The following is a 13,316-nucleotide window of genomic DNA, read 5'->3' on the forward strand; positions in this document are numbered from 1 at the left end:
CATCAATAAGGGATCATAGCTTTCACCTAGATTCACCRGGTCAGTCGTTGTCATGGAAAGAGCAGGTGTCCTTAATGTTTTGTACGCTCAGTGTATATGGAAGAGAGATATATACTTGTGTAAACATTAGGTTAAGACTTTAAGGCTGGGTGGGTCCCACCTTAGGCTGTTGTTCACTGGGGGATTTAGCTCATTTGTAGAGGTCTGTTTAATCCTAGAGTACATGTAATACTGTGTCCTGACCTGTGTCAGGAGTAGTGAGCTGCCCTCTGTTAGAGCCCCCTTTCAAACACATCAGACTCAGTGACTGTGAAAATGTCACATCAATGGAGCTACCCAGCATGAAAAATATACACAATCAGAAAGTTTGCTTCCAGTAGGGATTTTATGTGCTGTTATTTAAAAAAAGAAAGGTTGTTTGCTGTAGAGTAGTACATATGCTTGAATAATGGGTGAATCATGAATAATTGGTGTTCACTAAAAGTGGAAATAATGGAAATGAAAAAGGAAAAATATGTATGCAAATCCTGTCTCTTTCAACCAGCTCTCGCTTCCTCCATCCTAATCTCTTTCTGTCTCTCTTTCTCTGGTTAGTGAGCAGGTAGAACAGTAATCACTAACGAGTGATTGCATGCTAGGCATTATGTGTTGTGTTTCAACGTCCCCAGTGTTCACTGAGAATAAGCAAACCACATTCTTCATTAAATTTAGAATAGCTCTCAGCAACTAAATTATGTATTATGCTGTGGTTGCATTTATATTCTACATGGCCTCTTCACTAACAAATACTTTTTTCTGGGAACCTAACAAATATTAGAGTGTACACGACTATCATGCAACGTCTACAAATAGGGTGAAATACATTTTTAAAAACCTTAATTCCTATAAGATTATAATAATAAATAAACCCTGTATACTGTTTATTTTGACAACTGTGTCATCTAACAATTTCTATTCTTTTGTAAATAGAATGTATATTTTCAATTTTGATGCATCTGATGTTCTGACCATTTTCTCGAAATGACTAGGCATGGAAATAAGCCTGAGGCTACACGAGGGGCGTAGCTCACCTGTCAAATGCCAGAGTGAGAATTATTAGCATGTCAGACAAGTCAGATGCTGACTGCTGTTCATAACTTAATAACACAGATCAAATGTGTTAGTTCACCACATACTAATGTCCTCTCTGAAAAATAAATCGACTTTATGTGGACATTAGCCTTGTTTTGTTGTTCAAATAATACCCTGCACTTTAAGCAACACTGGTGCTCAGAGGGGATTTTCAACCTGAAGGACAAAACATGAAGTTGTTCTGCAACTAACAGGCTTTCTCACTGTGCCTCCCTTCTCTGTCTATGATCTTTGGCCTCATTTGGGTCACAGGGTTGTGAAACTATCTCTTCCTTTTGTTGGGAAGATGTCGGACTTTCAAAAGCATATTTGTACGTCAATGAAATATAGGCCCTCCCCTGATTTAGTTTCATAGTCATGTGGGAATAAAAACAGAGAAGTTGCTATTTTGGACCAAGAAAGTCAAAGTGGCACTTGCGTCAGCATTGCTTCAGTAAAGAGGGCAACTAATTTGTATGTGGTTGTGGATTTATTTCACTGAGTACAGCAGCATTTCACAAGATGTTGTTGCAGCAGCACTATTTTAGCGAGGAAGCATTTTAGTGTTATATTGCACCATCGCTCTACCATTGCCAGCTCAGATTTAAATAGTGTAGTTCAAAACAGGGGCGTACAGTATGTGTATGAAATGTATCATTTCAAGCTATCAAGACATAATCACGGTAGTATTTAGATTGAATGTTATTCAACACTTTTCTACAGTGTTCTTTTTATTCATTGCTGCATAATCTCAGGAAATCTGTCAGATGAATGTCCACTGCTGACGAGTCCTTCAGATCCTGTGGTAGCGCTGTCTATGTGGAACTTCAGAAACCATTCGGAGGTGTCTAAGGGCTTTTTCAAACATGCCGTCCACGGAATGATAATGAAGTTCTAGCCCTTAATTGAATTGGAGAAATTAGACAAGGTACTGTCAGACGTTAAGAGGAGCGTTGGACTGCATCAAAAGATCAAGTTGTCAGCTTGCATCGCTGCTGAATTCCTTGTGACTTTCATGCCTCGGGGGTGCTGTTCATTGACAGAAATGATGGATTTGCCCCAAGGGGTTATTTTATGTCTGCCAATGCCAAGAGAGCAAGCTATTATCCAAGGTAACTTATGTATTCGACCTGCACTCTAAATCTCTGCCACTTTTTACAGCTGGCCATTTAAACAGCTGTGTATTCCTCAAGGGGTTTAAACCAGCAACCTTCATATTCAACCTTAAGTCAGGTCAGTGACCCAAAAAAGGCCAGAGCAGAACTAATGCATGTGTGTTATTGTGAGGGTTCCTTATTTAACTGCCATCAAGGAACATGATCAGTGGCATCCAGGCCCAGAATAATAAAAGGATTCCACACATTTCTCCACTTGACCTTGAGGCTCATTTGAAGTCGATATCCTGAAAGTCTGAAGGGAGCTTTGTGATGTTTTTTTTAAACTAGCACAGATGTCCGCAGATCCATGTCAAACCCATGGCATCAGCTCAAAGACAAATATCTGATGTAGTCAGAGGAGTTAACACACACGATTAGTTCTGCCCCAGAAAAATGGTTTGCGCTATAACCAAATCACACGTTATAAATTGTGAGTGAATTGCATTATCAGTTTCTAAATCAAGTGTCAACCCCCTCAATCCTGGACACACTGCTGTGTAAATCAAACGCACTTCTAAAAGCACTATCTGGAAATCTATGAATCTCAGCCATAGTCATCATAAAGGGCATGTAACCTTTGACTCCCAGTCTTCACATCTGCAGCATTTGACCTGTGAAATGTGCACCGCACATAAAGTGTTTTTACGCGATACGCTCTGAGTTACATGCTCAATGTCATGAGTTTACGGATTGGGTTTCTAAAAAAGGCCCACATCAAGAGGATTATTTAGTCACGTCCCACTGTGCAAAAACTGGTTGATTCAACATTGTTTCCACGTCATTTCAACCCCCAAAATGTATGTGATGACATTGAATCAACGTGCAAAAAGCAGTCAACGTAAAGGCATTTCCTATTTTTTTTCACCCAACTTTTAACCCAAATCTAATGACATGGGGATATTTTTTGTTGATTTCACATTGAATTCACAATAGTTGACAACTCAACACAACTAGAGGTTGAACTGACGTCTGTGCCCAGTGGGTTAATCCTACATAGGCCTGTTCTAGATATGAAATCTCTTGTTTAAACTGATGATACATGGTGAAAAACAAATCCAAGTGAGGTAGAGCTCAGGTCAGCTTGTTTGTATTACCATTCATGAGTCATCCATTATGCAGACTATTGGATTTCATGTTATTATAAGACTTCAACTTTATAGAGAAAGAAAGAAAGAGAGAGAAAAAATACAGTACAGCAAAGCCAAGTAGCCTGAAAACTTGCAGTTACCAAGCTGATTACAGATCTTGGTGTAATTTTCCTTGCCTTTTTCCCTGGCTGTTTTGGAAAGAACGTGAAGTAAAAGGTCATTGAGTCACAATAGCTTTCACCTCCTGTAATTACTTCCTCCTCGATTTCATTGGGCTTTGTTTTGCTTAAGTTTTTTTCCTTCAAACCTTGATGAGAATTTGATCTGGCAAAAAATTATTCCCCTTGGCTGCCTCTAACCTTGGACATGATTTAATTGTAATTGCACACGAAATGCCTCTTTGAACTACTTGACTGAACCTGGCTCGAATCGAGTGCCTCCTCTCTCCTTCGAGTTTATCATTGTTTTTGTTACCAGGGAAGGCAGTCTGCCAAGGTGTTACAATACAGTTGTTGCTCAATGTAAAATGTGGGCGTTCAAATGCTTTGAAGGTTTTAAATACTTTATGGTGTAATTAATGTGTACTGTGGAATTATCTGCCTACAAAGAATTCCAATCAAACATGTTTATGTGTTGTTAGCAACGTTGAAGGTCTCAAATCAGCAAGTTACAAGGAAACTAATAATGGGAATAATGATTAGATCAGTGCATGTGTTGTGCAACAACATGACCTAGTGTTCTCATAGATTTAACTTTACAGGATGGGAATTGTTATTCAGTTGTTTATATAGTTTTAACGCTACACTCCTGCGACATAGAAAGGAAATGTTTATTTGCTAAGTGCTTATTACACAAATGATCCAGAAGAATCAGCTTGCTTGTCTTCCTTCCCTAGGCTCTGTGTGTGGTTGCCTTCCTTTCCCCAGAAACATTGCCTCTAGGATACTAACCAGCTTGTGTTTTGTCCCCATCTTCTCAGCCCCTAACCTGAAGGGTCGGCCACGGAAGAAGAAGCTGTCAGTATCCCAGCGAAGGGACTCCCAGAGCCACAGTCAGGGGCCTCAGAGGCCCCAAGAACCCAGCACCCTAGAGAACAAGTCTCCCACCAAGGTATACCACTCACCTAACATTTGATTCAATTGCGGACATGCATAAAGATGGCGGACACCATGTACTTACCACAAATATCAGAATTTCTCTTTATGGACCTTCTTTATGGACCTTCGCCATTCACTTCAGTTTACTTCATATGGATTGAATTAKATTTTTGAAGGTCGCGATTTGTATGGATGACACATTTTTTTCAGCGGGTGATATAATTATTTTGACAGAATCATTAAATAGCCCCCCCACGCACACACACACATCACGTTGAGTGTAAGCCCTTCAACGTCCACTCTTTTTTTCCTACAGGTAAAACCTAACTGCAAGATAACAGTTCCTACCAGCAGAGGCACAACGGCCAAACCCAGGATCTGTAAAAAGGCATCTGTGGAGGAGAAGGTGGAGAGGGAGGAGAAGGAGGAGAAGCAGGAGAAGGTAGAGAGGGAGGAGAGGGAGGAGAAGGTGGAGAGGAAGGAGAAGGTGGAGAAGGTGGAGAGGAAGGAGAAGCATGAGAAGGTGGAGAGGGAGGACAAGGTGGAGGAGGAGAAAGAAGAACCAGAAGAGAACCAATCAGAAGAGAGTGGTGCAGACGAGCAGGCCTTCCTAGTAGCCCTATACAAGTACATGAAAGAGAGGGACACACCTATTGAGAGGATCCCCTTCCTGGGATTTAAGCAGAGTGAGTGAAATATATTTATTTTATGTTCATATAAGCTTTGGATATAGGATATATGATCTTCACACACCTGTCAAAAGCATTATATGTGCATTCATAAGGGTTCTTCTCACACGGTCAGAGCGTCGCATGCAACACATCTCGCTCAGATGTTTCAACAATGAGGCTTCACATGCTAGGGAAGATGATATCTTATATATAGAACCATACAAGAATGGTCATTCAATATTATTTTCTTGGCACAGCCATGCATCATTGTGGTGCATTCACTCTATACGAAAAGACGCGATTTGTATACTACGTTACTCTCTCGATACAAGGTGTACATAAATGTAAGTTCCGGTTCACAAATAACCCCATGTATATATTTAGAAAGAGATGTCATCTTCACACCAAAGATGCAGTTCTTAAGTAGGTCATTGTGGTTGAGATGATATGAGAGTGGCTCAGTATGCATGCATACGGTAGTTACTGAGTCTGCAGCATAGCATCATTTGTATTGAGGCATAATGCCAACTGTTTTACATACAGTACATGTTCTGAATTACAAACCAAGCAACATCATAATGCTTTTCTCATTAAAGCCCCCAATAATGCAGTTTAAACTCGTCCTTGGCAACATGACTGTTTAAAAAAAACATAACTAATTGAAAATATGCTCAGACGCAATCAGCTTTCATTATTCCTTTCAGCCACTGCAATAGCCTCATTTATCAAAGCAAAACTTTCCTATTATGGAAATTGTGTTTCTGGTATTTTCTTTCATGAGTGGTTTATAATTAAGATAACGACTCTTTAAAAGCACTGGATTGTTGAACGGTGTACACATGTATTCCTGTCCTCTTTTGATGTGCCTCCTACACGTTTTTTTGTGATTGTTAACAGAAGCCATTCAATTACATCTTCCTTTCTAAGCCATTGGCTCTGAAATGCACACAGAGCTACCAATTCCACTTCGTCTAATGCACAATGTAGGGCAGACAGCGCAGCGTAGATAGAGGCAAAATACTGTAAATGAATCTTTCAATCTATCCCCTTTTATTTGAACGGCATATCCTACACAGTGCAAGGCTATAGCTCTGGCTCAAAGTTTCTTATCTGTTCCACCAGAAAGGAGGCTTATTTTCTTTTATTTAGCTTTAGCAGTTTGCCTGGATGCTGCACAGGACGTAAGATAAATGGACTTCAGAGGAAGAAAAGGTCACATGACAAAAAGAGGTTTCATTATCTTCCATTCAGTTGGGTAAACAGCTATTCCCAGCGTTGGTACCACATTCTGAATGTGCGATGGAAGTGAGTGTGAGGAGAAAATGGGACAGGGAGGGGGCTGGGAGTGTGTGTCAAGGTTGGTACAGTTTGACATCACATTGCACATTTTGAATGGCCTTGGTCACAAATTGGAGAGTGGGGAGTTAGGGAATTGGTATGCGTGTTGTTGGGTGGGGCGGCGGGGGAGGTGATGCGCATTATTTCAGGCTGCCTTTAGAGAGGTTCTTTATGCCTTGTTTCTAATTTGCCTGTTTGAATGTCTGTTTTAGTGTACATTGTGTTTTGTCATCCTTATCGTTGTGATAATGCCCCGTTGAATAGAGTGAATTAGAGAAAAAACAGGGAGCAAGTCATCTAAGAAAGAACTATTCTCCCATTTTCTTTCCCTTTTCTGTCCTTCCTAATTCTGCTCGCTGTTGTGGTAATTACAGCCGAAGCATAACAACCCCATTAATAAGCCATAGCTGCTATCCAGTTGCAAAACACAATGCTACTCTCTGCAGTTCAAATAGAACCCACCAGCTTCCTTTGTAATTCTCCCTGTGCATTGACAACAGACACGGAAGAGCAGGGAGGAAAAATCAATGCTGTCAAATGCGGAGATAGGAAAATGCCATTTTGACAAATGCAAGCCTTTGTGTACGCAGAGATTGAATTTTGATGGATTTCTCCCTAGGCGAGCCTTCCTTATTTATAGGTCTTCATATAAAAATGTTAAACAATGATGTTACAGAAAGCAGATACCAATGTCATTGTTTGGAAAATCTTACAATAACCTGGGTTAATTGTTTGCAGGGAAATATACTGTCTTTGTTGTATTTTGATTATAATCACTATTTTGTACAATACCTATAATCAATTTGATATTGTCTGTCATTGGATCTTTGCATGTAAAATTCTATGCAAAATTGCATTTTCATTTATGCCAACATTGTTAATGAGTGCTAAAATGTTAAGTATTACCAGATGCTCATAATGGTCTTTATTCAAATCCCCTTCAGCTGAATTGTTACAAGAGCTAGCTAGGTGTCAGGCTGTATCTACCTGTAGTTTATGTAGCTATGTGACAGTATCTTTGTATGTGATGATCTAGCTGAATACCATTGATCTCCCTGTTTGTTGTCCCTCTAACAGTAAACCTTTGGACTATGTTTCAAGCTGCTCAGAAACTCGGAGGATATGAGTTGGTAAGTGTTTACATATGTCCTGCTCCATACTTAACTTTTATTTTCTTTAGGCTGCCTCAGTCGTGTTTTTCTCCAAAAATCTTGGTCAGGCCCACATTTTGCAAAATGATGCCGTTGTTTTAAACCCCCTCTAAGTGGAAAACACATGTTACTCTCCCATGTCAAGGAAATTGGTGAAGTCTGTCATTTTTTCCCATGTTCAGGCTCTAAAATAAAGTGCACTATTATACACAGTGAGACAGCAGAGCAGGGACATTTCACTTGGCAGCCTACCCCACATTTGTTCAGTACTAATGTGGGAAGTGTTTCCAACATTTTTACGTCTTTTGATGTGAAGAGTAAGCGCATTGCGAATGCCGGTTAGTTCATTTGCCACATATAGTCATACAGAGAGACGAGCCGCAAACTATAAACAGGAAACTAGTCATGTAATCGGGATGTTTTTCCTTTTAAAGCCTTTTTATCTGCGGATGATTATCAGTCTTTCATGCCTGCTGCTGTCTTTGTGAGCAGGAAGTTGTGTGGTTGGTTTGAGTATATATTTAATGGTGTAACTCGTCACTCTGGCATCTTAATGCATATATACCACTGTACTGTACTTTTCCCTCTTACCCTTGCTGTGGTACAGACGGTTGTTGCCAGCTACAGCTGGTAGCATGTTATGGAGATGGTTTTGCATTACAGAGTAGTGTTATAGTCTCTGTAGCAAACTGAATAACTTTGTTAGTGTTATCCACTCATGTCGGGGAAATGACTAGCATCTATAACGATGTTGTTACAGCATTTTATTATGTTATATGATACAGTGTTATAAAAATCTGTTTCTCTCTCTCAGATCACAGTTCGCCGACAGTGGAAAAATGTATATGATGAGCTGGGTGGTAACCCAGGAAGCACAAGTGCCGCCACATGCACACGAAGACACTACGAGAGGTGAGTTATTAACAAAGCGCTGTCCCATTTTCCTAATGCAGTGGAGGAAGAGGAATGCTACTCTCAGCCTCAGTATCAGGTGCATGTCAACTTTGCTTAGGGAAGTAAGGCTTCCTTCCTATCTCGACATGATGTCCTAAGCCGTGCCCACAGACACTCTGTCACCCTGCTGCTCCATGCATACTAACACAGAGCACAACTATATTCACCAAACCAGTCACACATCTCTCTCTAACCAGCCTTTATTATTGAGAGGGTCCCTGAACCAAAGCAAACAGCAAACAGATATGATCCTGGGGGAGACTGGAGGATATTATGCATGCACACACACATTCTCAAGGTTAAACAAATGCTGTGTGCTTAATACAAGATAACCTCTCTTTCAAAAAGCTTTCCTCTTACGGCTAGTCATCTCTGAACCCCCCCCCCCCCCAGGCTGATATTTTCAAGCCTCCGCAATGCTATGGAAGAGATTTACCTGTCAAAAGAGGGGCATGCAGAGCAATATCACGCATGCATATGGGTGAGTATGTGTATAGACCTAGGCAAATGACAAACAAAGTCAGGCTGAATTGCTCAGTCAATGTGTGTAGGTTTATCTATGCTCTATGTACGAGTGCATTCAAAATTGGATACAGTATTTGAATTATATCAAATAGCACTGCAGCTTTAAACCTCCTGCGCAGCCAGAAGGGACTGTATTTGCTCTGCCATTAAAAGCCCTTTCACAGCCCTGCATGGTTAGGAGGACTGGTATAGACAGTGTCAGCACAGCACACAGCACAGGGGGCTGGAGGGGACCAGTGAGGTGTTACTGCTGGCCTTTTTCAATAGAGCCACAGAAAGCTGGGAAATTGTGCTGAATCAATACAAACCAATAATATCTCCACTGCAGTGAATATCACCCTGTCAGAAAGAGAGCGGGAAATCTCAGCTGAACCCAGACAGACCATGGGAGGAGAATTTTAGCTGAGGCTCACTATTCCAGTAGCTAGGAGGGCAATTAACTTCATTGTATTAGCTCAGCAAACAAAGCTATTCTCTCTCCCTTGGAAGTGTATGATAAATGACCCCATTTGTGGGTTTGGTGAAGTATATGTTTGGTCCCTGGTGGCATCTTTTATTTCTCTTAATGATTACTCAGCATTGAAAACACAATGAGGAATTTAAACTAGAGCATGCAGCATTTCTCCCAACGTCTTTTGATTTGGTATTGGAACATTTCGGTTGTAATTGCACTAGATTAACTGAACGCGCTCATCTTGGTCTTTTGTTTGGGACTTTGAATGTCCCCAAGCCCTGACTCTAATTTGAAATGATCCACATTATCCATTTTCCTCTTCAATGGAAGTCATCTGAAACAGTTGCCTTGGAGACATTATTTTGAATGATAAAGATGGAAATAATGACTGTATTTATGGTGTTGAGCAGCGGGCAGTAGAGAACATAAAACGAACAGAACACAAGATAACCTGAGGTACTTGTCATTTGGAAAGTTGCTCATTGCAGCCATTCTACTGTTCATTAGCTTAAAGGGAAAAATCAATATTTAACATCCAACCCAAGGTCTAAAGCTCCAGCTGGGAAAGCTTTAATGATATTTATTTAAACCGTTTCCGAAGATTAGCTGTCAGAGCTCAGCTCCCTGAATTAAAAATGAGGTCATGAAAAGATGGCATCAATAACCTTGAAATAGACTGCTGCATTCTCTCCCTGCATGTCACTTCATGCTAATTCTTTGATTATACAGGTCAATGCCTTTTAGCTGCCGTTAGTTATTTAAGCTCTCACTTTCTATGTGAGCTGCTGCTGCTGCTGCTACAGAAACAGTACATTTATACCGTACATGTTGTTACTCTAATAGCTCCTGTGTTAATGCAGAATGAATGCCTGCCGTGCATAGGCATTTTTATGTAATTGCAGGAGGGAAATATCCATGGCAACAGTGGAGGCAATTGAGAATAATTTTCTCAGAGGTTGTACCGAGTATAACAAAGAACAAGGAATTCCACTCATTCTTTTTTAATATAGCAGCTAATTTCAGTTATTAACTGATGAATACCAGATGTGCACACTACATTTACATTTAAGTCATTTAGCAGACGCTCTTATCCAGAGCGACTTACAAATAGATTGTAAATATTTATTTGGTTTGGATGCAGTGTTTGTTTCTTTTGGATACATTGCAGACGATATTATTGATTCTTGTATGTATTCCCCGTGGTATTGGTGTGCCTCTGCACTCACTCAAGCTGCACCTCAGATTGAAAATATATCCCTTAGTGTATAGGCTCATAACAAATTGGAAAAACTTGGCCAGTCGCCACCCCGTGGATCATGTTAGAGTAGACTCAATCCTAAATACAGCCCTTGCTCAGCGTTGCATCTAGTTTCTCTATGCAACACACTGGTCTCTTTGGCTATGCCATGGTGTTTATATTATTTAGTTACGAATCTTACCACAAGAGTTTAAAAAGACACATTGCTGTAACAGCCTGATTAAATGACTAGCTATAGGAAAAAGCTATGGGACAGATTACAGCTGTGATAGCACTCAGATGAATGACGTTTGATTGCTCTCCCTCATCCACCTGCCATAATAAAGAAATAACTTACCCACGTGAAATATTCTAGGCTTTTAAACCTAGTGCTTTTTGCAATTAGGGGCTTGCAAATGGTGCCATACTTGCGCAGTTAGACATTCAGAAATACTGATAACAAGTCAGACGATTTGTTGTTGTTACATTCTTGCCTTTGGCTTAGGAACAGTTAATTTGATATTTCTTGATATAGGACTTAATGATGAACAGACTTTTCACCATATTATAAATCTGGTCCTAATGTTGAGATTGGATCAAAGAACAATATTCTACATAGTGAACTGCAGACATGATACAGTATTTAGCAGTTAATCCAAACACTTACCAGTCCATTGCTCAACACCTGTCATGATTAAGGTTTGCTGTGTACAGTTTATGCGGTTTAGCCTTAGGGGAATGGTAAAGGTCACTTTTAGATCTGGTATTTCTAGACTGGACAAAAGGCCCTAGTTTAGTATTCCTTCACCGCCCTGTTTAACGGCGTGAATCAGGATCACTTGAAGTGACAAAAGAGAGGCTTTGGAGCCAAATCTTTCCCAAGCTGAGGGAACAATGACCGTTTATCCCACTGATTTGGCTCTCAAGATCGATATTTGCATTTGTACAGACAGGAGTTATTGTTTTGCCAGTTCTTTGAAACAGCCTAATCATGACACATGGTGATGATGAATATGGATTAGATTTTTTTTGCTTCTTCTTCTCTTCCTGAGGTTGTAATACAAATCATTCTTTCCTGTAAATTGTTTGGCAGCCAATGGGCCTGTCCATCAGCTCTCAAGATATGATTCCTTTAACGAATTAAAGGTAAAATGCAGCCGTTTTTTWAAATCTCAAAATCATGTATTGGTAACAATTAACTACCTTACTTACTGTGATCGTTTTTTAATTAAAATGTTCAAAAGAAACAAAAATAGTGTCTTAGCAAAGATCAATTTCTCAAACAAGAATTTAGCTAGGATTGTCTGGGAGTGAGTGGGGAGGGGAAAACTGAAAACTTGCTGTTGGCAGAGAGGTTTTAAACTCTCTTTCTTATTGTTCTATTAACTCATTTACCACCTGGTGATGTCACAAGGCAGGCCAAAACTCTGTCCGACCAAAACAGGCTGAACTGTCAGGCGTTTTTTTTCAAATAGCTCTTTCACTAAAAGGGCATTATCATATTTTTCACAATTTGTTTGGGTATTATTCTAACCTACAGTACCAGTCAAACGTTTGGACACACTTATTCCAGGGTTTTTCTTTATTTTTACAATTTTCTACATTGTAGAATAACATTGAAGACATCAAAACTATGAAATAACACATATGGAATCATGTAGTAACCAAAAAAGTGTTTTATATTTGAGATTCTTCAAAATAGCCACCCTTTGCCTCAATGACAGCTTTGCACACTCTTGGCATTCTCTCAACCAGCTTCATGTGGTAGTCACCTGAAATGCATTTAAAATAACAGGTGTGCGTTGTTGAAAGTTAATTTGTAGAATTTCTTTCCTTTTTAATGCGTTTGAGCCAATCAGTTGTGTCAAGGCCAATCAGTTGTGACAAGGTAGGGATGGTATATAGAAGATAGCCCTATTTGGTAAAAGACTAAGAACATATAATGGCAAGAACAGTTCAAATAAGCAAAGAGAAATGACAGTCCATCATTACTTTAAGACATGAAGGTAAGTCAATCAGGCAAATTTCAAGACCTTTGAACGTTTCTTCAAGTACAGTCTCAAAAACCATCAAGCGCTATGATGAAACTGGCTCTCATGAGGACTGCCACAGGAAAGGAATACCCAGAGTTACCTCTGCTGCAGAGGATAAGTTCATTAGAGTTACCAGCATCAGAAATTGCAGCCCAAATAAATGCTTCACAGAGTTCAAGTAACAGACATATCTTAACATCAACTGTTCAGAGGAGACATAGTGAATCAGGCCTTCATGGTCGAATTGCTGCAACAACAAAAATCACGACTAAAGGATACCAATAAGAGGAAGAGACTTGCTTGGGCCAAGAAACACTAGCAATGGACATTAGACTGGTGGAAATCTGTCCTTTGGTCTGAGGGGTCCACATTTGAGATTTTTGGTTCCAACCGCTGTGTCTTTGTGAGACACAGAGTAAGTGAACGAATGATCTCCGCATGTGTAGTTCCCACAGTGAAGCATGGAGGCGGATGTGTGATGGTGTGGGGGGGCTTTGCTGG

The 13,316-nt window shown here is 40.1% G+C and overlaps 1 protein-coding gene across 1 annotated transcript in view; it reads left to right on the forward strand.

Moving 5' to 3' along the window:
• Window positions 1-13,316, forward strand: part of LOC111951958 (AT-rich interactive domain-containing protein 5B) — a 64,693-nt gene that overhangs the window by 38,358 nt on the left and 13,019 nt on the right. The window contains exons 5-8 of the mRNA XM_070434976.1: window positions 4,335-4,465; window positions 4,769-5,138; window positions 7,539-7,591; window positions 8,427-8,524. Of these exons, the coding sequence (XP_070291077.1) occupies window positions 4,335-4,465; window positions 4,769-5,138; window positions 7,539-7,591; window positions 8,427-8,524 (652 nt within the window). The remainder of the gene's footprint in view (window positions 1-4,334; window positions 4,466-4,768; window positions 5,139-7,538; window positions 7,592-8,426; window positions 8,525-13,316) is intronic.

The sequence above is a fragment of the Salvelinus sp. IW2-2015 genome, linkage group LG25 (genome assembly GCF_002910315.2).
Source record: "Salvelinus sp. IW2-2015 linkage group LG25, ASM291031v2, whole genome shotgun sequence".
NCBI classification, from domain to species: domain Eukaryota; kingdom Metazoa; phylum Chordata; class Actinopteri; order Salmoniformes; family Salmonidae; genus Salvelinus; species Salvelinus sp. IW2-2015.